Source organism: Serinus canaria, chromosome 25 (genome assembly GCF_022539315.1).
Source record: "Serinus canaria isolate serCan28SL12 chromosome 25, serCan2020, whole genome shotgun sequence".
Lineage (NCBI taxonomy): Eukaryota > Metazoa > Chordata > Aves > Passeriformes > Fringillidae > Serinus > Serinus canaria.
Window position 1 is genome coordinate 3,389,459 of NC_066338.1, and position 26,627 is coordinate 3,416,085.

At 39.6% G+C, this 26,627-nt stretch overlaps 1 protein-coding gene across 1 annotated transcript; it reads left to right on the top strand.

Annotated features, from left to right (window-relative positions):
• The first annotated feature begins 1,767 nt into the window (after positions 1 to 1,767).
• Positions 1,768 to 24,028, top strand: SYCP1 (synaptonemal complex protein 1). The gene is given in 29 exon segments (XM_050984315.1): positions 1,768 to 2,154; positions 3,942 to 4,025; positions 4,187 to 4,233; positions 6,790 to 6,954; positions 7,349 to 7,416; positions 7,582 to 7,655; positions 8,597 to 8,655; positions 9,021 to 9,090; positions 9,728 to 9,801; positions 10,177 to 10,285; positions 10,777 to 10,871; positions 11,008 to 11,192; positions 11,626 to 11,693; positions 12,061 to 12,126; positions 12,912 to 13,015; positions 13,371 to 13,474; positions 13,950 to 14,067; positions 14,330 to 14,400; positions 14,984 to 15,065; positions 15,883 to 15,945; positions 18,384 to 18,446; positions 19,236 to 19,352; positions 19,741 to 19,851; positions 20,136 to 20,228; positions 21,076 to 21,150; positions 21,541 to 21,600; positions 22,712 to 22,858; positions 23,125 to 23,211; positions 23,310 to 24,028. Coding segments are annotated over 29 exon segments (2,940 nt in total). The 5' UTR covers positions 1,768 to 1,817; the 3' UTR covers positions 23,454 to 24,028.
• The last annotated feature ends 2,599 nt before the right edge of the window (positions 24,029 to 26,627 follow it).

The following is a 26,627-nucleotide window of genomic DNA, read 5'->3' on the forward strand; positions in this document are numbered from 1 at the left end:
ATTACTACTTATTTGTAAAAACAACAAACCATTTAACCCTTGAAGAAAATAAAACAGTCTGTAAGAACAAGAATCATCCAACCCGTATTAAAGAAGAAAAAAAAAACAACTCAAAACCTAGGAAACAATCTGTAGACAAGGAAAACAGTTTGTAAACAGGGAGATAATTTGTAAACAGATTATGTGAACTGCAGTCCCAGATTTCCATGAGGCTGTCATCAATCACTGATCACACGGCTCTGAGTCTGCTGAGGGTTGATCAGGAGGGTGCTGCCTGTGGATCCTGCTTGGGATCACTGCATCCTGCTGTGATCCCAAGCAGGAGGCAGTGCAGGCTGGCAGGTACCCACTGTGTCCCACTGTCTGCTGGAACACAGGCATGTCCCCACCCCCAGGTAATGAGATCCCAGGGACCCCCCCATGTATTGGGAAGGAGATCTTGTACCATTACCTTGGGTTTGGGCAGCTGAACATCCCATGATTGCATTAATAAGGAGTGATTTAGCATAACTGGGTTCTGGACTTTCCTAATACTGTTAATGATTTAATGTGTTTGGAGCTTTAGCTATTCTGCTCTGTGGGGTCTCACCACATACCTCCCTCTTCTTTATTAAGTACCCCTTTTCAGGCACCATGTGCTCTTTCCACTATTGCTTGTAAATGAGGGGTGCTGGTTTGGTGTGATACACCCCAGAGCTGTAGAAATTGTCTGGTTTTATCAGTTTTGATGGTTTGAGGAATGGCCAAGGCTGCAAAAGCTGATTGCCAGTGTGCCATGGTATCCCGTCCTCTTTCACCTGTGTGTAGCCCACACTGCTGAGAAAAAGGTGACACCTGACACATGTGTGTATTTTAAATGGCCAAATTCAGGGATGTGTGTGACATCAGTTTGCCAGATTTGCAAATCTTATTAAACTTTAAAAATTTTAAAAACAAGTAATTGGTGTTTTTCACACAGTCTCAACATCCCGTGCACCAACATTTCTGGGGAGCCATTTACAACATGGGGGGGAGGTCACAGGATGTGAAAAATGCCAGTCACTTGTTTTTAAAATTTTAAGCGTTTAATGATAATAAAATGGTTATAAAAATAGCAATATAATTAGAGCAATAATAATTTGGACAACTAGGATTTAGGACACTATGAGACAATAAAAACAAAGAGTTACAGACAGTCCAGGTACCTTTTTCTGGGCAACATAAGCCCAAAAAAGGACACCTGTTAATAGAGGATTAACCCTTAAAAACAATCACCTGTTCCATATTGATACATCTCATACATGGTGCATAAATTCCATTCAAAAGCAGGATTCTGTCTGGACAGTGTCAGCTTCTTCCTCTTAATCCTAATGGCGTCTTTATGACTGAGTGAAGCAGGAAGAAGTTCATTTCTTCTGATAAGAGAGCAATAAATTCTCTTTCTCTGAAAGACTGAGGTGCCTGTGGCTGCTATCTGGTGCGAGCCCTCTCTTTAAGAGAATTATATTACATAGCATAGTTTCTATTTTAACATTATGTTATAACCTAAAATTATATTTAACACACTACTTAAGAAAATTAACACAGCGTAACTTTCTGACATCACACATACAATATTCATTTCAATATTTGCCAAAAGCCAATGCTAAAACACGCATTTGTCACACAGGAGGACAGGGCTCCCCCAGTTATTCCCTGTACAGCCGGGACCCCCCCCCCCTTCCCCTCAGAGCTTTCCCGCCTTCAAGCCCCGCTGTGCCCCCACCATGGCCGGCGACCACGGCGACATCCCCAACCTTCCCGGCCCTCCGGGCTGCCCCGAGACCTCTTTGGCGTCCATGGGCGACGAGCAAACCCCGCCGATGGCCCCGCTGATGTCCCCGCTGATGTCCCCGCTGAGGGTCCCGCTGGCCCCGCGGCCACCGCTCCGTCCGGCCGGGCCGTGCCCCGCGAGCTCCGCTAGGTGGCGCCCCCGCCCCAGCGCTGAGGGGCCGCTGCACCTTCCCGCCCTTCGCGCCCTCCCTCAGCGGCCGACGAGGGCTTGGGCCGCCCCGACCGCCCCTGTTTTCGGAGCCATGGAGAAGGAAAACCGCTTTAAATTGTTCATGCCGCCGCGCCTGAGCGCTGGGCAGGTGTCTGCGGGCAGATCCCAGGTGAGCGCTCGGCCGCGGGGCGCTGAGGGCGGCCCACAGCTACCTCCTCCCCCGGCCGCCCCCTCAGGCTGTGCTGGCCTGGAGGCCGCGGCTGAGGGGGAGCGGGAGGAAAGCGACACGGGGATAGTGCTGGGCTCAGGGAGTGCCCCGGCAGAGCCCCGAGCTGGAGCACACACACACCTGCCCCTTGCCCCGGCAGAGCCCCGAGCTGGAGCACACACACACCTGCCCCTTGCCCCGGCAGAGCCCCGAGCTGGAGCACACACACACCTGCCCCTTGCCCCGGCAGAGCCCCGAGCTGGAGCACACACACACCTGCCCCTTGCCCCGGCAGAGCCCCGAGCTGGAGCACACACACACCTGCCCCTTGCTCCGGCAGAGCCCCGAGCTGGAGCACACACACACACACACACACCCCTAGTCCTGCAAAGGGCAAAGTCCTGTGCTGGACTCATTTCTGTGCGTATGCCTAGAGTGGTTTTGAACTTTAAAGGTTTTTGTTGTTGTTTTCTGTCAAAAATGAAGGGAATCATCTTCTCGAGCATCTGCTCTGTGTTGTAAGTCTGCGTTTGGTGTGGGTAATTCAGCACCGAGAGCGAGCCTGGGATCTCTGTACAAATCACGAACGGGACGGGACTGCTGAGGAACGCGCCTTGAGCTGTTGTGTTTTCCTGCATCAGTCTCATTACATGGTTTTGACAATTAGGAAGATGCCATCAGCTCCCATCCCAAGCAGCAGACCAAGAACTTAATGTTACAACTTACTTTATAACTTTTTTGACCAATCACACAAAGCACAAGCATATTGACAGTGGTTCCATCCAACCCCTATAAGCACACGTACCTTTGGTAAAACAATGCTTGCTAATTTCGAATACAATGCCTGCTTGTAAGCCTTAAAACACAATGCACAGAGCTCCATTATTAAGCTTCAAACTTCCTAATATCTTGCTAGATAAACTTTTCTGCAGCTTAGGGAGTTATCCTAGACAAGCGTTAATACACAGACCATTGTTCTATTTGTCCTTGCTTTTCTGCTTTTTAAGTAATTTTTCTGCTGACCTATCTCATGGCTATTGCTTAGCTCTAATCACAGTTCTGCTGTCTCTGAGGCCTGTCTTTTGCAGCTTTCCCAAAACCCTCTGATTTTATGGATTCCCCACTCAGATGCTCACACCGGCGTTGATTTCTTGGTCTCACCAGATCAGGTGTTCAGTGGAAATGTTCTGTCCCCACACTGAGTTATGGGAATTCAACAAGTTATTTTTCATGTCGAAAAATGAAATATTCATAATGTAGAGAGGTGATGAGATATTTCATATCTCCTTATGAAATATGTTGAGATTCAAATGGGATATTCTGACAGCAAATGAGTTAGCTGTTTACAGGATGAACCTCTGGGACTTAAAAACCTTGGAAAAGGGTATTTTCATGCTGAAACATAATCAGATATGGTTTAGAACTGCCCTTGGAAGTAAAGGAAGAACAAAATATCAACTACTGGTCTTCAAAAAAATAATTTGACTCCTTGAGTCATTTACCATGCACCAGTGCCCAGAGAGGAAGGAGCTGCTGAGTTCCCTGCATTGAAAGCTCCCCTTTGGCCACAGTCTGTAAAGCAAACTGCAGGACACCAACAGTTTTATAAACCAATGTGAAGTAAGAAGTGGGTTCCAAAGCCATTACCAATACTTTGAAATTTGTAGGCAGCTGTTTTATTAATGAAAAATTCTATTTTCACATCATCTGTGGGGATTTATTTTTTTCCTGGATTTTATAATTTTTCTTATAAGAAACTAATTTTTAAATTTGTGCAGGGTTTTAACAAATGCTCAGATGATGAATTTAAGCTGCCCTTTGATGTGTCAAACCGTGGTGAAATCCCTGATTCAGGTACGATTGAAATATTTGCCTTGCACCTTCTTTAGATTTTTATACATTGTCAAGTTTTCACTTTCATGAGTAGTCTCACAGTTTCATATCTGTAACTTTAAATACAGTTTCACTTTTACTTTCTTTAGAAATATATTGACCAAAATCTCTTCATGTTTCAGATACAATTTCACAGCAAGTGAAACTTTGCTCTGAAGTAGATGAAGAGGTCAGCTAAGTATCAACTCTGCAAATCTAATTCCTTGGGGTCTTTTGAATTTGTTCCCAAACAGTCCCTAAAACATTATTTAGTAGATATTTCAGGGCTAAAGGAAGTGGTCAAAAGGGAATCATGGTTTCTGTCTCCTGTTTAAAGCTGAATCACTTAGAGGAGATATTTGTGATTTAGTGAACATGCCTGGAGACAAATCTTTAAAAGTTAAGGTGATTGCAAAGTTGTTGTTGTTTTTTCTTTGTTTTAAGTGCCTGTGAAGTCTATGAGCTTGAATTAGAGTAAGATTTAAACACTTAAGTATCCTTGTGGAGCTGGTTCTGAATATTCTGCTGAGGGGCAGAAAGGTTGAAGTCAGAGTATTCTTTGGAAAACTGAAGCAGATTATCCCAATTGCCTTTCTGGCTTTGTTTTATCTGTAAAACAATTAATTTAGTGCTTTCCTCTGGGTTCTTTTCACAGTGTCTTTCCCAGCAGATCTCTGCTTTAGTACCACTCAGTAAAGCTCTTTGTTTTTTGCAATAGCTTCTGTACTTTGCAGCTACAAAACACTGTTTGCTACCACAAAATAAAACACATTTCCTGCACTCTCCCTGCTGATTTTCATATCCCTGACCACTTTTTAGACTTTTTTAATTCAAGAACCATCAGGACTGTAACAATCCTGTGATGGAGCCAAATCAAGGATGGTGTTGGGGGTGTTGTAAGTGAACCAAAGAGCTCTTTGGGCTCTCACTGGCTCCACCACTGGCTTGTAGGACACTTTCAAAGTTTTCTAAGGGCACAAGGGTGGTGGTTTTCCTTCCTGCTCTGTGTGTGAGCAGAGAACTGCTGGGACACTTGGATTTTTATAAATCCATGGGACCAGATGGGATCCATGCTAGGATGATGAGGGAGCTGGCAGATGAGCTTGCCAAGCTGCTCTCCATCATTTATCAGGAGCTGTGGCTCACTGCTGAGGTTCCAGATGGTTGGACACTGGCCAGCTGTTTACAAAAAAGGTAGGAAGGAGGATCCTGGAATTTACAGGCTAGTTAGGCTGACCTTAGTGCCAGGTAAGAGAATGGAGCAGTTCATACTGAGTGCTATCACAGCACTCACAGGATGGCCAGGGTGTCAGAGCCAGCCAGCAGGGGGTTATGAAGGGTAGGTCATGTCTGACCAACCTTCTGTGACCAGGGCTGGGACAGGAGCACTCTGTGCTGGGTTCAGAACTGCCTGCATGGCCAGGCCCAGAGAGTGCTGGTGAGCAGGGCTGCCTCCAGCTGGCAGCCAGGCACCAGGGGTGTCCCTCAGGGCTCTGGGACCAGTTTATTTAATATTTTTATAGATGACATGGATGAGGGCATCGAGTCCTTAGTAAATTTTCACTAGGCTGGGAGCTTGTGTTGTCTATTGGAAGGAAGGAGGGCTCTGCAGAGAGACTTAGATCAGTTGGGTGGATAGGCAGAGTCCAACAGCATGAAATTTAATAAGTCCAAGTGCCAAGTTCTACATTTTGGCCACAGAAATCCCCTACAACATTATCCAAGCTGGGTACAGTGTGGCTGGACAGTGTTCAGGCAGAGAGGGAGCTGGGGGTGCTGGCTGACAGCCAGTTAAATATGAGCCAGCAGTGTGCCCTGGTGGCCAAGAAGGCCAATGGCATCCTGGCCTGTATCAGGAATAGCATGGCCAGCAGGAGCAGGGAGAGCTTTCTTCCCTGTGCTTGGCACTGGTGAGGCTGCACCTTGAGTGCTGTGTCCAGTTCTGGGCCCCTCAGTTTGGGAAGGACATTGAGATGCTTGAGCACATCCAGAGGAGGGCAACAAGGAACACAAGCCCTGTGAGGAACATTTGAGGGAGCTGGGGGTGTTTAGCCTGGAGAAGAGGAGGCTCAGAGGTGACCTTACTGCTCTCTACACCTTCCTGGAGGGAGGTTGCAGACAGGTGGGGTTGGTCTCTTCCACAGGGCAGCACTGGCAGAACAAGAGGACACAGTCTCCAGCTACATCAGGGAAGGCAGAGGTTGGATATTAGGAGGAAATTTTTCACCAAAAGAATAACAAAGCACTGGAATGCTCTTCCCAGGGATGGTGGGAGAATCACCATCTCTGGATGTGTTTAGAAAAAGGCTGAACGTGGAACTTGGTGCTACAGTCTAGCTGAGAGGTGTTAGGGCACAGGTTGGACTTGATGATCTCAGAGGTCTCTTCCAACCTCATTACTCTGTGATTCTGTGTGTGCTCGTGGCAATCTCACAGGAACTCTTGGGCAAAGTCTCTGAAGCTGCTTTTGATTGAACTCAGCAGTGTCTGTCAGAAGGAGAGGACAGAAATGGTGTGAAGAACCTGCTAGAAGGAATTTTGGCTTCACTGATAATTCTGGCAAAACTGTCATTGATTTTTGGTTGGCTGCAGCTATCCATGTCTTTAAGCCCATCTGTCTGGTGATGTCTGAAGGGAGTTTGGGATATTTATTACTCTTGTGATGTTCCTAAGAGATAAATACATTATCTACAACAGTATTAATTAGTTAGTGTTTGAGATTAAATTGTGGAACCCATTTTAATAGAATCCAGAAACAATGAATGAATTGTTCTCAAAACTCTACAAAGAGGCTGAGAAGATCAAGCAGTGGAAACTGACTGTGGAATCAGAACTAAACCAGAAAGAAAGACAACTGCAAGAGAATAAAAAGATTATTGAAGCACAGAATAAAACCATTCAGGAACTGCAGGCCAGTATTGTATAGTACACATTGAATAGATGAAGTTCAGTGCTGCCTGATTCAGTATGACAGTATTATTGATACAGTTAAATCTTAAAGGCTGTTGCAGTTTGGTTTGTGCCTTGAGAAAATGAGTATTTTGAGAAGTTGCAGGTACCTGTGCTGTGTGAGTGTGTGTATGAAGAATATACCTGTAAGTGTCTCATTTGCTGGTAAATGATTGTTCATTAATTATCACATCTTTCATGCAAAAGATGACTCAGCATATAAAACCAGATAAAACAGACATCTGTCTCCTGATGCCCAAGATTACTTTTTCATGAGGGATTTGAGAAGTCCAAGTGCATTTCTGATATATTTTTCAGTAACAGTGTCTTTTTGCATTTGTTCCCTGTGAAATCAGTTTGAAAATGAAAAACTCCATTTGAAACTGGAAGATGAGATATGTGAAAACAAAGATCTCTTGAAAGAGTGAGTAGTAGAACCAAGTCTGTATTTTTGTGGTGCAAATAATCAGTTTTCATGTGGGCAGGTTTATGTAGCTGTTAAATTTTGAAGGTCATTTACATTGTTAATCCTTAGGTACACAAAGTACTGTGCACTCCCCTGAAAACAGGATATTTTTCCCTCCTTTAGAGCTGCTGCTTCGAGGCATCTGTGTGACCTGCTCAAGGAAACCTGCACTCACTTCACAGAGAAGACCAGCAGATGTAAATGCTTTTTTAATTTTTATTTATCAGAGTAAATGTCCTTCTAACTTGCTCTAAATTCACACATTCTTGTGCTGTTGAGGTAAATTCTCCAGTTGAGATTGACTGGATGTGGCTCTTAGAGTGAGATGTGATTTTTAAGTGGCTCCCAAAACTGGAAGTGAAGGTTTTAACCCCAAGGTCTAATGAGTAACTAGAATTCTCCTCATGGAACTGAACAAGCTGGAAAAAAACCTTAATGAAGTTTAAATTCTTGAGGTTTTAAAATATGTTCTTGATTGGGAGTTTTCCTTTATATGCAATTTAGGATTGTTATTAAAATCATTAAAATTTTACTAACTTGATTGTGGATATTTAAGAAGTGTCTGTTTCTTTTTAGCCTTATTTCTAGAAACACTTGTGTATAGATGTACTGTTCTTTTTTGATAGCTGTTTCTTTTACTGTTCTCTTTTAAATTGTTTTCTTAGGGAAAAATAGTATAAATTACAAAAGTGAAATGAAAGAAGGAAAATATGGACATGGAGTGTTGTTGCAATTTTATAATGACAGTTCTGTGGTTAGAGGTATCTACTGATAGGAGGAAATTTGGTGCTGAACCCTGGATTACACTTTATCAAATACTAACAGTTTTGATACAATATTATTCAACAGCATGAATAATATAATAATTAATCTGGTTACACACACTGACCCAGGATTACACTTTTCGCAGGAAAAAATACATTGGGAAGGAAATTTAAAAGCTGAGTTTAATGTTTCAATGAAATACACAATTCCTTAGATTTTATAACTTTGGCACCATGTTTCATAATGACTTATTTAATCAGAATGGAGCTGATAATTCCTTTTTTAATTCATTATGCTGATTAAGTATAATCACTTAGATAGCTGGCATTCTTGTTCAAAAGAAAAACTTCCTCACATGTTCTTGCTTTGATAGATGAACAGGAAAAAGAAGAAACAATACAATTGTATGAGGAACTTCAGAGCAACATTGAAGTAAGTGATGGAAGGAAAGTGAGCTAGGTGAGCTGAGCTCCATGTTTCTGTTGAGAAACTCTTTGTACCCATCATGTGTGGGTATCAGGTCATGTGTGATGCAGGAAGTTGGGTTTTCAATCCCTTTTCAAGAATGATTTTGGTGTTCTACAAGGCACATTCAGTGGGGAAAGCATGAGGGATGTAGATCCTGTGATCTGTGGGGTGTGTGCTGAGTGCTGCCTGACTGCCACAACCTCTGCCTTCTTTCTGGGCTCTCTTCCACCTCCCTGCTGGTTTCTCAGAGTGGCTGAGGTGGGCAGCAGCCTCTGGAGAAGTTTCAGAATTTCCAATATTGAACTTCCAATATTAAATTTTGTTTTTAGAGAATGACAGTGGCATTTGAAGAGCTTCGTGTGCAAGCAGAGAACGACAGATTGGAAATGAGTTTCAAATGTGAGAATTCTGTTTATTGTGTTCAATTTTGTACTTCATACTTTATTACACCTACTTCATTACACCTTCATACTTTATTACACCTGTCAGGGCAGACAGATGGGAAATGCTGGAATGGTGAGCAGCTCACACTGAGACACTGGGACCCTTCTTTTATTCCTGCTGCCTTTGCTCACTGCCTGGCCCCTTCTGTTGTTCACTGGAACATTAGTGGAACTTTAAATTTGGAACTTTATTTTTCAAACAGTCCCCGGAAGTCCAAGTTTTGTGAAGTGCAGTCTAGAGATCAATCCTTATTTCATGTTTGTTTATTTAAATGATAATGCACTAATGTAAAGCTCCAGGAAATTCAGCTAAATGCTCTCTCTGTATGTGCAGCCTGCTGTGTTCCTGTTTCATTTTCACTTGCTCTTTTCTGTTAGTTTCTTGTAACAAACATGGAGCAATGGACTAACTCTGTGGAAAGCTGGCACAAAAAGATATTTTGATTATAAAATCAATCATTGCCTCAACAATTACTCTTGGGGAACAAATGGTACAGCTGTACAATGCCAAGCAATCTTAAACTGAAGTTGTATTGAACTTGGAGTGTATTTCAGCTAGAATGTTAACTGTGGATGTTACTGTATCTCAAAAGTAAAAGAAGAAGCAGAAAAAGTGGACAAGTTTGAAAAAGAATGCAAACTGGAAGTCAGTCAAAAGGAAAAGCAGGTTAGCTCCGTTTTACCATCTAATGTGTAGAGTTTTATTTGTGACTAAAGGGGCAGTGCAAGAGCCAAGAAGTGTTTCTGGGTATTAGTAAAAAAGTCAAAATAACATCTGAAGCTGCATTTAAGTCAAATTCTGCTAAGTTTAGTGATGTTTCAATACTTTTAGTCTACTGGAATTAATGGTTTGATTTTGAATTGGAGAACTTCTTTGTTTAATGTGACTGGATCAATATTTGGCTAAGATTATATCTAGCCAAATATTATTTATCTACTTGAATGACAGCAAAATATGTGCTTATCATACCTGGGGTACAAATAAGAATAAATATCTGTCCCTTTTCCAGACTTGATGATGATATTTGTTGCATTTTGCCAGATTTCAGCTCTTACCATACAGAGAGATGAAAAAGATGATGTAATAAAAGACATCAAGGCTCAGCTGCAGACAGCACAAAATAAGATTGCTGATTTAATGGAAGCAAAATGTAAGAGTTCTGCCTGCTAGTACAAATGTTATTGTTTATAGAATTCAAATTGTTTCTAATTGTATATTTCTTGTATATAATTGCTTATAGAAGCATAGGAAACAGGGTCATGATGGCTTCATTCTGGTGCTGGTTGGCAGCAGAATTTTGGGGCCTTGAAGGCTTTATTTTTGTTTGGAGCAGGAGCTGCTCAGGTGGGAGGGTGGATTTCAGGGTGAGTCAAGCAGGGAGAGCTTTTGAAAATTGCAAGGGGAAAATACATTGCTTCAGTATTGCAAATTTACAGGCAGATGTCACTGAGGAAACTTGATTTTCAATATGTTTTAAGCTATTTATATTCAAATTTTATATATTAATTTATAGTATATGATGTCAGTACCATTGGTCTTTGTTAAATTCTCTAAATGTATGTAATTTTTCCATTTTAGCAGCATTTTTTAGTCAATATCCTATTTTTAAAAATCAAACCATCTTTTTTTTTTTTTGTTTAGTACATAATGAAGAAATGTTAAAGGAGTCCCAGGTCAGTAATGAACATTTGAGGGCAGAGCTGGAAGAGGCTAAAATTTCATTGCAAAAGGCAGAGGTACACCTTGCTCACAGTTTTACAGTGTAAATAGCCTGGATGAGTGTTTGCATCAATAATTATGGATGCTTTAGATATGAAACAGCTGTAGCTGTTTGTTACAAAACATGGTTAGAAAAGATTTCATGTTTTGAAGGTTACTCAGAAGAACTTAGAGACTGAATTCCAGACTACAATGAAAACATTAATTCAGGTTACTGGGGAAAAGGAGGAGCAGGAGGAAGAATGTAAAAAAATGAAGGCTTTGCTTGCAGCCCTGACAGAGGAGTTTGAGACTTCTGTTGCCAATTTGAAAAGCTTGCTGCAAGAAGAGCAAAATAGGTAAATGAAAGAGTTTAAATTCCAAGAGTGATCTTACAGGTTGCAGTCTATGACAGAATCAAGAACAGTTGGAAACAAAGCTGAAATGTGGAGGTTTTTTGACAGAGTGGTCTAAATACAGAGAATTTAATGTAATTTTTTTGTTTGTGATAGTTGATGCTGGTCTATAAAAAGTAAATTTTTGCCCCCTCCATCTCTGTCTTTAAGAAATACAGATTTCTATAAGTATATATTTGTTTACTTTTATGTCTGCTGTTTTCTGAGGTTGTAAAAGTGAAATTTGATGTGTGTTGCAGGCAGATTTATCATCTGCTTGTTGCAAGGTAAATGTTCTTAAAGTGCTTGTGGCAAGACTTTGTGTTCTTGTCCTTGAAGTTTCAAGTGCAGTGCTTTGTACTCTACATTTGGGATTTTTAAATTACCATTTCCTTAGATTCAAGAAATTTGAAGATGATTTAAAGCTGCTTACCTTGGAGCTCCAGAAGAAATCTGCTGAACTGGGTAAGGCTTGTAGAAAGGCAGAACATGAGCTAGGCAGTAATAAAAATGTTCTGGAAATGGAGTAGCTGGAGAAATGATTTTACAGCACCTGTGCAGAGCTCCAACAGTTGATTTGAAACTGTAATTGTGGAAAACATAATAGGTTCTACATTTTATTTAAGATAAATATTTAGTTTCTCTTCAGATAGAGATTTTTTTAATGTCTGAATCATTTTTTCAAGTCTGCATTTAGATGAAGTCATAAATTAGCTTTTCAGTTTCTTAACTTAATCCAACAAGTTTTGAGAACTGGGTAAATGTTTTATATTGCCTGCTAAATATGAAAAATGATTTCTGTTCTATTAATTTTACATTCCATGTGCTGTAGAAGAGATGACTAAAGTAAAATGTGATAAAGAAGTGCAACTTGAAGAGCTGTCAGAAACTCTGGTAAATATTCATTTTATTCATCTCATGGCATTTGCTCTTCATATGAAATTCCTCTTACTTTGGAAGTACCTTAAATGCCATAAATAAACACCATCTAATCTACCTGAACATTTCTACTCAACTTTCTCCCACAATTTCAGTGTTTGCTTTAAAGAACTTCTTTATTGCCTCTGTTTTTCTTGTCTCCTTTGCTTTTGGTTTCTCTTGTCTCCTTTGCTTTTGGTTTCTCTTGTCTCTTTTAGATTTGGTTTTTCTTGTTTCCTGTGCTTTTGGTTTCTCTTGTTTCCTGTGCTTTTGGTTTCTCTTGTCTCCTGTGCTTTTGGTTTCTCTTGTCTCCTGTGGTTTTGGTTTCTCTTGTCTCCTTTGCTTTTGGTTTCTCTTGTCTCCTGTGCTTTTGGTTTCTCTTGTCTCCTTTTCTTTTGGTTTTTCTTGTCTCCTGTGCTTTTGGTTTCCTTCTCAAGGTTTTTGGTTATTTCTTTCTTTGTTCATGCCCATTCAAGTGCCACTCCCTCTGGATAGAAAGTTTTCCCATTTTTCCTTCCTTACAGTTAGCTCTGGCCTCTGTGAACCTTCCTGTGCTGTGACATTTTCTGCCACAGAAGTCTAAGCTACATGAAATACACTCCTAACAGAGGTTTATTTTCATTATAATTTATATTTACAAGTCTAACAAGGATCCATATCAGCTGAAGTTAATGTGGTGTGAAATCAGGTGTGCATTTTACTCTGTTTGCTTGTGTGCATTGAGTGTCCTGAACTGAGTTCTAAATTAATTTTCTAAAAATGGGCAAATTGAAGGACTTTTACTGAAGAAGAATTTTGAGGCTGCTGTAGAAAATTTGCAGAGAGAGAAGAATTAGGAGAGAAATGAAAATGCTCTCCACATGAGAGAGGTCTGAAGCAGAGCAGTAGTAAGTTGTTTTTAGACATAGTGAAGGTCCAGTCATGGCTTGTGTACAGTTTGTAGATCAGAAACTGCACCCCCAGCAGTGTCCCAGCCTAAATTTGCAGACATGGGCATTGAACTCACAGCAGGGAACATGACCAGCCCTGGTGTCACAGGTCAGGATCTCACCCCACTTCCAGGTCCCACCAGAGATTGGAAAGTCACAATCTGGAGAATCCATGGCATGGATGTTGTTTGGTTCTTCTGAAAGCCTCCAGCTCTTAGTTCATGCCTGGTAACCTCCAGGAGTTGCAGTTTACACAGGTAAACTGTGTAAATCCTCAAAACTCTTCATTTTGCAGAAAGAATTCCATGATGTGAAAGCCCAGCTGACAAGAACAGCTGAGAAGGAGCAAGATTATTTAAAGCAGCTTGTGACTCTGAAAACAGACCTGGAACAAGAGGCGTATGACCAGTTTGAAAATAAAATATTTCATTAGTTCTGGTGTAATTTAGAAGTAGCTTTAATACACAGTGAAATGAACCATGACTGTTTTCTAATGGAAGTTTTAATGCCATTAATTATATACTTATATTTCTAAATTACACTTGCTCTGTTTGTATGTATTCCATGGCATGTGTAGTTGTTCCATCTCTCTTTGACTTATTTTACAAGAAGAGAAAGTTGCTGAATTCTTTGATAATCTTGCTTTGAACTACATCACCTTTACTAACTATTATATTTCTATAAAACTCTGATTTTCTTTCCTTCTTCTGTCACCTTTTTATATCACTGTGGCTCTGCTGCAAAGCTTGTATTTGTAGATAAAGGCCTGGACTTTTTCCAGCATGGAATAACTCTTGATAATGGGTATATTTCATTTAAAAGGAGGTTTCAAAATGCATCTTCTTATTCCTCTTGGCCCTTTGTTTTAAATTAGGTTAAAGAATGAACAGCTGACAGTGTATCTCACTAAGCTCTCCCTGGAGAAAGAACAAACAGCACAAGAGAAAAATGCTGTGGCTGCAGAACTCCAGAAGCTACAAGAACAGAAAGAGGCAAGTTGTAAACTTCCAGGATTTTTGAAAGGACAATACTCCAATTTAAAATTGAGTTAAAAATCAGTTTTACTAATTAGATGATGAGCTTCAACATGATTTGGTTCTGTAGAGTGCCTGAGCTGGTTTTTGTGTTAGAATTGGGAAGGAAGTGTATTTACACTTGTGAACAAGGCAGGTCAGTGTGCTTTGGATGTCTCTGGATTCTTTAATGAGTCCCTTTGAATTTTATTTCTTTGCTGACTCGTGGGTCTTTCTTTAGGATAGTAAGAAGAAAGAAGAAAATACAAAGCAGTTAGTTGAAAATCTAGAAGAGGCAAACAGCCAGCTAAGGCAAGTAAACCCAAATATTAATATCTGCTATTGTTCAAGGAATTAGACTCAAAGAGTGAGTTGTGTTCAAATGCTGCTTTCTGGGATCTTTTTGAGTAATGTTTTTCTAGATTATTCAGGATTGCTGTTGGCCAAATAGAAATATTCTCAGATTAGAAACACCTACTGCTACAGGAGCAATGTTTGCCATCAGTTTGTGTTATGTAGTGGGAGCTGCCTTGTTTTGCATTAGACATCTCAGGTGGGAAGGGAATTCAAATGGAAGTTGAAGGTTATGGATTAAATGTGACAAGGCAAGACAGGCAACTCCCATCTTTCACAGCTGCATTCCAATATTCCAGGTTAGGATTTTCCTTAATTTAGCTGGAACATCTTTTCCTATTTAAAAATATAGACAGTTCACATATTGACTTACTGGCATGTTGTTTCATTTTAAGAACATTTTCATTGAGCAGATGATGAAGTTCCCATCAACATTAGCAGCTCTTTTTAGAAAATAAAATCTGGGTTTATTAGAAGTACTGAAAAATAAGTTAAAGGCAATAAGTAAATATTTACTAATGCTTGTTAATTTGGCACTTAGAAATGAGCTGGAGTCTTTGAAGGAGAAAATGGCAAAGACAGGTGAAGAGATGAAAAGCACACTGGATGAAAGAGAAGAAAATGTATGTGGTGTCATGAAAATGTGTTAATAATAACCTGTAGGACAGCATTAAATGTCAAATCTTTGTTGGGGTTTTTTTTCTGCAAAGCTCTGCCTGGGGGATGTGATCTCTGCCAGAGGTTTCTTCTGTGCACATGCTGAGCCCTGGGATTTCTAAAGACAGGCACAGCCACTGGGATGTTTACTCTTTGCTGGGAAGTTTAATATTAATATTAATATTAATATTAAAGATTGGTTTGTTTTCAGGCAAACAGAGAATCTGCTTTTCTGGTTTTTCAAATACCCACTCAGTGATGGATGGGCTCTGGATTAGCTTCTTATATATACTTTGAGTTTTAGCTTAAATACATTCAAACATTTTTACTTTCTTTCTAGTTTTTCAGAGCAACCTGGGGTTTTTAGCATTAGAATGGATTTCAAAATTTCATTGTAAAAGTCAGAGATTTACAATTGTAATTTCAGGTGGAGAGTACTGTAAATGAAATGGCAAGGAAGGAAAAGCAATTGAAGATTCTAGAAAATGATTGGGAAAATTCATTTTTTCATGGATGTAGGGAAATTCATACAAGTGTATTTTTTAAATTGTGAGGATCCTGGGGTTTTTTTCTTCTTTTTTAACTCTATAACCACTAAGGAACTGGTTCACTGCTATTAGTTAACATCTTGTAAAAACTCTGATTATTCTAACGTGTCCCCTTGTGTTTCAGTCCCATTGGAATAACCCAGACTGGTGCAGGTTTGAGAACATTTACAGGGATTGCTAACACAGAGAGTCACTTTTAAAACTTCCTAATTCATGTTTGAAATGTCTCTTTCAGATGAATAATTTAAAGAAACAGGTGGAAAATAAAACCAAATGCATTGAAGAGTTGCAGCAGGAGGTGTGTGGAGATTTTTATTTCACAAATACATAAACACTTTAGATTTTGGGTTGGATTTCAGCAGGTTTGAATCTGCTGTGGCATCTTTAGATACACCTATGTAATTTAAAAATTTTCCCTTTCTTATCCTAACCCTGAGCAAATTAGGGAGTCATCTTTGGAATCACTTGATTTGTTAAATGAGGCTTAATTTGAAAAAAAGCAATTACAAAAATAACATCTTTAAAAAACTTCTACTCCTTTTCATTTGGTGCACTGCATTATTTATATAATTGCAATAAATATCTCAGTTACTGCTAGCAGAAAAGAATTCTGCACTAGCACAAATTCCAGTAACTTCACTGTAAAAATAAATAACTTGTATAAATAACTTGTATTCACTGTAAAAATAAATAACTTCACTGTAAAAATAAATAACTAGCACAAATTCCAGTAACTTCACTGTAAAAATAAATAACTTGTCATGACATCTTCACACCTTCTGTCAGCAGCATCTTAGTTTTAATTCCCATTCTGCACCTCATTTGTTATTCCCTGCTGTTGCTCAGAAGGAGCCTTTAAGGCCATGAAGAAATAGTAATTATCACAGAAATTAGTTAGAAGATTAGATTAGATTGGATTGGATTGGATTGGATTAGATTGGATTGGATTGAATTGGATTGGATTGGATTGGATTGGATCAGATTAGATTGGATTGGATTAGATTAGATTAGATTAGATTGGATTAGATTTAGATTGGATTGGATTGGATCAGATTAGATTGGATTGGATTAGATTAGATTGGATTGGATTGGATCAGATTAGATTGGATTGGATTAGATTAGATTGGATTGGATTGGATTGGATCAGATTAGATTGGATTGGATTAGATTAGATTGGATTGGATTGGATCAGATTAGATTGGATTGGATTAGATTAGATTGGATTGGATTGGATCAGATTAGATTGGATTGGATTAGATTAGATTGGATTGGATTGGATCAGATTAGATTGGATTGCATTGGATTAGATTGGATTGGATTAGATTGGAGTAGATTAGATTGGATTGGATTGGATCAGATTAGATTGGATTGGATTAGATTAGATTAGATTAGATTAGATTAGATTAGATTGGATTAGATTTAGATTAGATTAGATTGGATTGGATTAGATTAGACTGGATTGGATTGGATTAGATTAGATTAGATTAGATTAGATTAGATTAGATTAGATTAGATTAGATTAGATTAGATTAGATTGGATCAGATTAGATTAGATTGGATTAAATTGGATTAGATTGGATTGGATTAGATTAGATTAAAATATTGGGTTAGAGTAGATTGGATTAGATTTAATTGGATTGGATTAGATTGGATTAGATTAGATTGGATTAAATTAGATTACATTAGATTGATTGGATTAGATTAGATTGGATTGGATTAGACTAGATTGGATTAGATTAGATTAGATTGGATTGGATTAGATTGGATTAGATTAGATTAGATTAGATTAGACTGGATTGGATTAGATTAGATTAGATTGGATTAGATTGGATTGGATTAGATTGGATTAGATTGGATTAGATTAGATTAGATTAGATTAGATAGGATTAGATTATATTGGATTGGAGTAGATTAGATTAGATTAGATTAGATTAGATTAGATTAGATTAGATTAGATTGGATTGGATCAGATTAGATTAGATTGGATTAGATTAGATTAGATTAGATTAGATTAGATTAGATTAGATTAGATTAGATTAGATTAGATTGAATTGGATCAGATTAGATTAGATTGGATTGGATCAGATTAGATTAGATTGGATTAGATTGGATTGGATTAGATTAGATTAGATTGGATTAGATTGGATTAGATTAGATTAGATTAGATTAGATTAGATTAGATTAGATAGGATTAGATTAGATTGGATTGGAGTAGATTAGATTGGATTAGATTGGATTGGATTAGATTGGATAAGATTAGATTAGATTAGATCACAACAGATTAGATTAGATTGGATTGGATTAGATTAGATTGGATTGGATTAGATTAGATTGGATTAGATTAGATTAGATTAGATTGGATTAGATTGGATTAGATTGGATTAGATTAGATTAGATTAGATTAGATTAGATTAGATTAGATTGGATAAGAATAGATTGGATTGGATTAGATTAGTTTAGAATAGATTAGATTGGATTAGATCAGATTAGATTAGATTAGATTAGATTAGATTAGATTAGATTAGATTAGATTAGATTAGATTAGATTAGATTAGATGATTGATTTGTTTGAAGAATTGTTCTGGAAGCTGAGCTGCACAATGGGGAATCATTTGCCTGATGAAATCTTTGAAGTTTTGAAGATTCTGAGATTCTGACATTCTTGATGCACTTAAACCATGACATGATTCTCTTCATTTATGAAGGAACAGAGCCTGTTCTGTTTTATTTCAACAGAATAAAGTGCTGAAAAAGAAAATTGCTGCAGAAAGCAAGAAAAGCATTTCTTATGAAGGGAAGGTAGGTTTAAATAACATCCCAGAAGATGAGGTGAGTGTTTTTAATGCCAACACCCTCTGAACTGGGATACAGATCCTGCAGGAATGAGCTCATAGTTTTTAGAAGATGCTTCCACTTTTAATCATTGGGCTCTGACTGTTGGACATTTAAGAGCTGGACTTCACATTGCAATTAATTGTGTTTCTAATCTGTTCCTTTCTTTTTTAATTCTTTTGTTGGCAGTGGACTGGGTTCAGCAACCTCATTGTAACAGAAAAGCATTTCAAAGACACAGATATATACATATATATTAATCTTTTTAGGCTGCTCTTTAAATGTCTTCTGCTGTGGCAATCCCTCTGATGGGAATATTGTGTCCAGCTTTGGGCACTGCACTTGAAGAAAAGTGGATTTTTTGGAGGATATTCATATGATAAAAGGAAAAAAATGAAATCAAATGCACAGCTGGGAGGAAAATGTACCATAAAACCTGTGAAAATCTTAGACAGATTTACCAGAGAGGGAAGAAAATCTCCATCTGGTTTTGGTTTTTTTCCAAGGCATTCACAGCATTTTGGGTGACTGCTCAGGGCAGTGCTCCCCATTGTTTCTTGGAGTATTTTCTAACTCACTTCAGGCCAAAATTCAACTCTTTATTAAAAAAATAAGCTGAACTTTTAAATAGGAAACATTTTAATCATATACCTGAAAAGTAACAGGGTGTTTCTGCTCAAAAATAAGAGGTAAGAACAAATCCTTAACACAGTAATCCCTAAACAAATAACAGCAGCAGTTCTGCATTCTCCAAAGGTGAATAAATTGCAGTTAGAGATGGAAAATATGAACCAGCAGCATAAGGAAGCAGTTGACATCTATCAGAAAGACATAGAAACAAGAAAAGTAAATGAAAATAAACTTCGCGAAGAGGTGAGAGGTGTTACTTTTTACTGCAATTTAATTTTTTTTAATTTAAAACGTTTTTGTGAAGCTTTATGGGCCAGAGTCCTTGCTCTTACATTTCAGCCAGCAGTGGAATTTGTTGTGGTTGCCTGTGAGCAAAGCTTTAGTACCTCAGGTGCTTAAGATGAAGAATTTGAATTTGCTTTTGAAAAGAAAAACTCCATTAAAAATTGGAATCATCTGCAGAAAAGATGAGGGATTTGAAAGGGATCTTAAAAGCAAAAATGGGACTGCATGCTTTGCCCCCCCAGGGGGAGGAAGAAAATTTTAAATATTTAAATATTTTAAATATTTTTTCAATATTTAAAATAGATCTTGTCCTGTTGATGGATGAAATGCAGTTTATTACTGACAGGTAGAAAAGATGAGGTTGCTTTATGATGAAACTGCAATGATCCAGAGAGAAACTGATCTCAGATGTCAGCACAAGATAGCTGAGATGATGGCACTGATGGAAAAGCACAAGGTGAGAGATTTGCAAGGTGCTTACAACCTTGAATAAAATAAAATAAAATAAAATTTTATTATAAAAATTTTATTAAATAAAATAAAATTTTATAAAATAAAATAAAATACTGAGCATTTTCTGTTTTACACTTTCTGCAGAAGCACCAATGAAATTTTTCTTTCTGAATTTTAAGAACCTGGTTTGAAAAAAAAAAATGATGTTTTAAGTCTGGGTAGCTCTAGAATTGTAACATTGAGTCCCATGGTTTGAGTTTGTTGTTGGTTTGGTTTTTTTCAACACAGAATGAATATGATAAAGTGGTTGAAGAAAAAGATGCAGAGTTGAAAGTCTATAAAATGAAACAGCAGAAGCAGTTCTCATCAGAAAGAGCACTGGTAAGGAAGATTTTCCAGTGGTAAATAACTCAGTCAAGGGCCTTGTGTAGAGGTTTTATACTGGCTAAGTGCCAGGCACACACACACACACAAAAAAAAATCACTCGTTTTTCTCTGCTGTAGTTGAGCAGAGGAGGGGAAAGAAAAATTCAAGGACTGAGTTGAGATAAGGATTAGGAGAAAAACACTTTGAGGGTAAAGCAGGTTCAAACTTCAACAGTATCAAAAAATTATTAATAATAGAATTTAAAATGGGCAATGAGAATTGAAATAAACCTTTAAAACACTTTTTTTCCCAATCCCTCCCTCCTGACAGCACAGAGAGACAAAAGATGTGATCTTCAGTCACTTGGTGGCTTCTAAAAGTCTTTTTTCAGTTTGCTTAGAGTTTCTTTGTCCTGCTGTGCCCTGGGAGCTTTTCCAGCCTGGTTTTAATTTTACCAGCAGCAGTCCCACCCACCAGATCTAATTCTGGGCACTGAAAACTCCAAATGTTTCTCCAAATAAACTGGAGCAGCAGTGTGTTTGTGCCTGCTCCTGTGTCCTGTTCTGACTTCCCACTTGGAGCAGGAAACTTTTGTTTTAAATATTTGGATTGTGCCCTCTCACCCCTGCTTTTCCAAGGGTTTTAAGGAGAAAAAAATTCCCTTGAACACTTCTGATCAAGCTCCTGTTCCTTTGGTACCTCAGTCTTTTCTAAACAAGCTACAGCAAAGTGTAGACTTGGAAAGCAAACAGAATTATCTCGTGTGTCTAATGAGTATCCCTGTTAATTAGGGTCTCATTTGGGACTGTTTTCCTTTGGGCTGTGCACAGTTAACCCTGTCCTTTCTTTAATGGTCTCTAGGAAAATGAGCTGTCCTGTTTGAAAAGTGAGCTGTCCTCCCTTAAGGAACAACTGAAAGCAGCAACTGAAGAGAAGGTGGAGTTGTTTTATTCACTGAGCAGAGCTGTGGCCTGGGCTTGTGCTGTGGGAGAAGCTGGATAAGAAATGAAACTGGATAGAAAAGCAGTGATTTTTGAATGCTGGGCTTGTACAAAATCTGGTCATGTTTTTGTGTCAACTTTGTAACAGTCTCTGATTATAGATTAAATATAAATAAACAAACAATACAAAACTCTCCTTTATTTTAGTTAATTTTAACTAGCTAAAACAAAAAAGTTCCCTAAACTGTAGTTTTTTTTTTTCCAGTGTTTTTTGAATGAGGTTGTACAAAATCTGGTCATGTTTTTGTGTGAACTTTGTAACACTCTGTGATTCCAGACTGAATTCAAATAAATCTTTCCTTCCTGTCAAATAACTCTTTTGTAGGAGAATCTTATAAAAGAGCACTCTCACAGTGTGATTCCTGAAAGTGAAAAGAAACACAAGGTAAATTTAACTTTTGAATTGGTTTGGAATTTGGGTAGAATCAGTTGAAGTGCCATCATCATTTATTTGCATTCCACAAAAGACATTAAAATGCTTTGGATTTAAAACTTTTTAAATTATAGGAAATACAAACTTCTGTTCCTGACTCCTAAACCTTGGTTATAGCTCTAGAGTGAATCTATTCATGTTAAAAATAGGAAGTCTCCAAATTATATTCCTATGGAAGTCAAAAAAATTGAAAATAAAAAATGTCTCCTCTCCAGGAAGCCCCTTGGACAGTCCAACATTGAAGTTTGGTAACTCCTAACAGTGATTTTTTTCTTGTTGCATTTTTCTGCCTGTATTTCTTACATCTCTGATTTTTTTTCCTTGGGATAAGAAGGGATTTTAAAGGATCAAACCATTCCATGGAGATATTAGACAGCAGTTTCTGGAAGGGCTCCCACTGTGTCATTTTTCTTGCTTTATGTCTCTAAAATTGTTTTACTTAGTCTTAGAAGTGTCCATTTGTAAAGGCACTTTTTGTCTATGGAAGAGAAAAAAGCTTTTCTAGCTGTAAAAATGATCAAACTATCAAAGATTTCTTGCCTGTCAGGAGTTCACTTGTGCTTTTCACATTGGAGCAGTGAATCCAGCACCATTTTGATGCTTTCTGTCTAAAAAAGGATTGCACTGGACCTTTGCAATGCTTCTCAGTTGAACTTCTATAAAAAGACTATTTTAATTACCACCAATCTTGATTCAGCCATCAAACTTTCTCTGAAAGCTTTTTCCTGCAGTTTTCTTTGTTGCCATTTAGTGCAGGTGTTCAAAATAACCTGAATTTCTGCTGATAAGAATGAAGAACTTAAATACAATGTGCCACAAAACTCAGCTCTTCCATAGCTTCATTCTCCTCATTTGGCAACAAAAAGAAGATAAAAAATGATATTTCCACCCCACCCCAGTTTGTTTGGGTCTTGGTTTCATGTTTGGATGGATGAATAATAGTTCAGCCATTTCTCTCAGGTGTCTTCTTGGACACTCAGACTGTGAACTGGCTCAGGAGTTTTGGTTTAGATTCCACGCTTACACCATAAAATAGAATCTAAAAATACATTTTCTTTGCCAGACCTACGTTATAAAGACTCCTCCAGCAGATAAAATGCAGAGTGGAAGAAGCAGAAACCTGCCCTCAGAGCAGAGCAGCAGGAAAAAGCAGAGAGTGCTTCTGCAGCTGGACAGTCAGTCAGACAGCTCTGAGCACGCCGACCTCCTGGTAAGTCAGGGGACAAATCATGTGCTGAGCACTCCTTTGTGGGTCTAGGAATGAAAATAAAGAGTTTGGGCTTCCACACTCAAGCCAATATTTATGTGCATATTTTTAATTTATTGGTTCTTTGGATGTACATAATTAAGATTATTTTTATTGGATTGTCTTGCCTCATAAAGACATCTTAACTTTTTTTTTTAATAGTTTAATATCCTTAGGGAGAAAAAGTCTTTTTTAATATAATGTGACTAAGTAACTTTTTCATTTATTAGAGCATAGTCTCAGAAGAAGAAATGTTTAAAAATCTGTACAAAGATTACCCCCAAGCTTCACAATTCCATTCCGCAGCACCAAAAAAGGTACGTGAGCCTTCCCTAAGATTAAACCAAACAGTTCCTCAGATGGTTTACAGAAACCAATGGATTTATTTTATTTTTTTATTTCTTTTCCTTCCTAGACCCCAGCTCCATCCAGTGAGAAGTCTCCAGGCTCTGCCCTGAAGCTCAAAACCGCCAGGAGAATGCGCGAGGCCGGCTGGACCGCGCTCTCCAAAACCGACAGGAAAAGGAAAATCAAAGATGTTGTGAAGTTCTTTGCTTAAAATGCAGAGACACCCAGTGCCCTGGCTTTGCTTGCAGGGTTGTTTTTCTCTCAGTTGCATTTTCCTGTCCTACTCAGTGTGTTCAACATTCCTTTACATTGATAAACTTTACAGATCTAGAACTGCAACCCCTTCCCACCTTTCCTCCCTGGTGCTTCAGAATGTTGGGACACAAATCAGCCAATTTTACATTTTGAAATAAATAGAACTGCATGGAAGGTTGTTTCAAAGCTGGCATTAGAAATTCTGGCTTTAAAGAACTTCTGTTCTTTTAAATTTACTCTGTTTTTCTTAGCACATAAATACTTAGTGAAGAAATGTAGCTGTTAAATGTATTTGCTTTTACCTGAAGTCCTCTTGCTTTTTCCTGCATTTTAATGGCTGTTGGACCTGTCTTTTTAGACTGTTTTGTTTTCAGGATGTTAAAATGGTTTTGAAACTTCTAAAATTTCAGTAGAATTACTTGTATTTAAAAAGATTTCAGCTTCACAAGGAGTAAAATATGCACGTTATAAGACAGTAAAAACAATGTTAAGATGCCATTAAATTGTTTCTCTGAAATGTAAAGTGTGAAATTATATGGTGTTGCTTTAAATATTTGAACACAGACAGAAATCACCTAGGGACCAGCAGAAGTGTAAGGATAGATTAGAAATCTATTTCTGTATTAATCCTTGATTAATCTTGGTTTCACAACAATGACAAACTCGACTTCAGAGCCGGGCCACAACAAGAAAACTACAAGTACATCTTAAAATGTAATGAAAACTCAAAAATCCCAAATTCAGCCAAAGTGGGAAGCAAACCATATTTGTTTTATTCTTTTTGTGTAGTCTTAGGGATAGGGCAGTAGTTTGGGTTCTTTATGTTGAGCTGTTGAGCAGTGATGTAAGTGAGATTTGTTACTGTATGTAGCTAACAAATATTGTGCAAAGATCTGGAAGGATATGCTGTGAGCACTTGAAAGTGAAAAATTAAAGTTTGCAGTGCCCACTTTTAGACTCAAACAGTAACTAATCAATTAAAGCCTTGGTATTTCCCAGGGTATGTCATATAATCCTCCTGCTGCTGTGTGTGTGTCCTGTGAGGTGTTGAGTAAATCACCTAAAAAAGTACAAAAATACTGCCAGCAACACACAGCAAGCTTGCAGGAAATGCAAACAGCAGGGAAGGGTGTAAAACCCATCTGCCCCTTTCTGTGCCTGATTTTAATGGAGTGCACAGCTCCACCTCTCCGTGTCTCTCTGGAGCACCTGATGGGGGAGAATCCAGAGAGTGAGAGACCAAACTCCTGGGCTCAGACACAGACAGGTCAGTGGGGAAGGAAAAGCTGTGCAAGGCAGCAAACCCAGGAATTCATTCCCTGCTTCCCACGGGCAGGTGGGTGTTCATCCATCCCCAGGTGAGCAGGGCTCCACCCCAGGGAATGGTGACCTGGGGACACAAATGCCATCACTGCCAGCATCCTCCCCTTTCTGCTTCTTCCCCCTCTTTCCAGACTGATTCTTCTTCCACATGGTCTGGGAATCCCCTGGGCTCAGGTCAGGGTCCCCTGTCCCAGCTGTGTCTCTCCCCATTCTGGTGCCCCCCAGAATGAGGAACAGGAAAGGCCTTGGCTCTGGGCAGGAACAAAAACTTCCTGAGATCTTCCCTCTCTTTCCAGGCCAAATCCAAGCTCTGCCCCAGAGAAGCCCCTGGGAAGGAAGTTCAGCCTCCCCAGCCCAAAGGAGTCCCCAGTGCCCATCCCCAGCCCCAGGCACTGCCCTCCAAGGAGCAGCTCCTCCAGTCCCAGTGCCCATCCCCATCCCCAGCCCCAGGCACTGCCCTCCAAGGAGCAGCTCCTCCAGTCCCAGTGCCCATCCCCAGCCCCAGCCCCAGGCACTGCCCTCCAAGGAGCAGCTCCTCCAGTCCCAGTGCCCATCCCCAGCCCCAGCCCCAGGCACTGCCCTCCAAGGAGCAGCTCCTCCAGGAAAGGGAGGGATGGCCCAGTGAGCACCAGATGGTGGTTCCAGGTGCGTGGAAAACGAGGAAGGAGGGGCTCCTTGCTTGGAGTTCAGTGGTGGTTTATGGGCCAACACACCCAAGGGGTGCAGGCACAAAGAACCAGGAACAGAGCAGGGCCCAGGATTTTGTATGGGACAAGGGAGGTGGAGCTTTGGTGTCACCATGACATTTTCTAAAATATCCCTTGGCCAGGATTTTTCTCCTGAGAAGCTGAGAAGCCTCAGAGGAAAAGAAAAGCAATAATTATCTGCTGCTGTGGAATGCAGCAGGAGCATCTTTGATTGGTCCATGCTGGTTGTTTCTAATTAATGGCCAATCACAGTCAGCTGGCTCAGACTCTCTGAGAATCACCAGCTTTTGTGATCATTCTTTTGCTAGCCTTCTGATGAAATCCTCTCTTCTTTTAGTATAAATAGATCATTTTCTTTTAATATAATATCTATCCTAAAATAACAAATCAGCCTTCTGAAACATGGAGTCAAGATTCTTGTCTTTTCCCTCGTCCTGGGACCCCTACAAACACTTGTATTTAAAAAGATTTCAGCTTAAAAAGATTCCAGCCACTTTGGGTCTGAGGGCCAATGGGAAGAGGGAACAAGGGCGGAGCAAAGGCGGGACAAAAGGGCAACAGCCAATTGGGATTGAGGGGAGGAGCTGCAGGGAACAGGAACCAATAGGAAAGCGGGAATGGGGAACAGCCTGGAACTGGGGAGGAGAACAAGGATGATGGAACTTGGGTCATCAACAAATAAGGGACATGATGCCACCAGGACACACACCAGGGGACAATGTCACCACACCTGTGGGGACAGTGCCACCAGCACGCCTCCAGTGACACCCAGCATGGGCCCACGTCACCCCTGTGGGTGACACTGACCCTTGCCGTGTCCCCAGGTGTGGTTAGGGTCCCCTGAGCGTGGTGGCCCTGGGACACCCCGGTGGCTGTCACTCGCTCCTGGACCACTTGTCACCAGTTGAACAAGTTCCCATCCTGCCCTGGTGGGGGGTGACATTCAGCTGGGACACCATAATGGTGACATTGGGGACGTGGTGGCAGGAACTGCATCAGGTAGAGCTTCACCATGGCTGAGATGAAGGTGCTGGTGGCACTGTGGTGGCATGCCGCCGGCCGGGGGCTATGTACAAATCACGAACGGGACGGGACTGCTG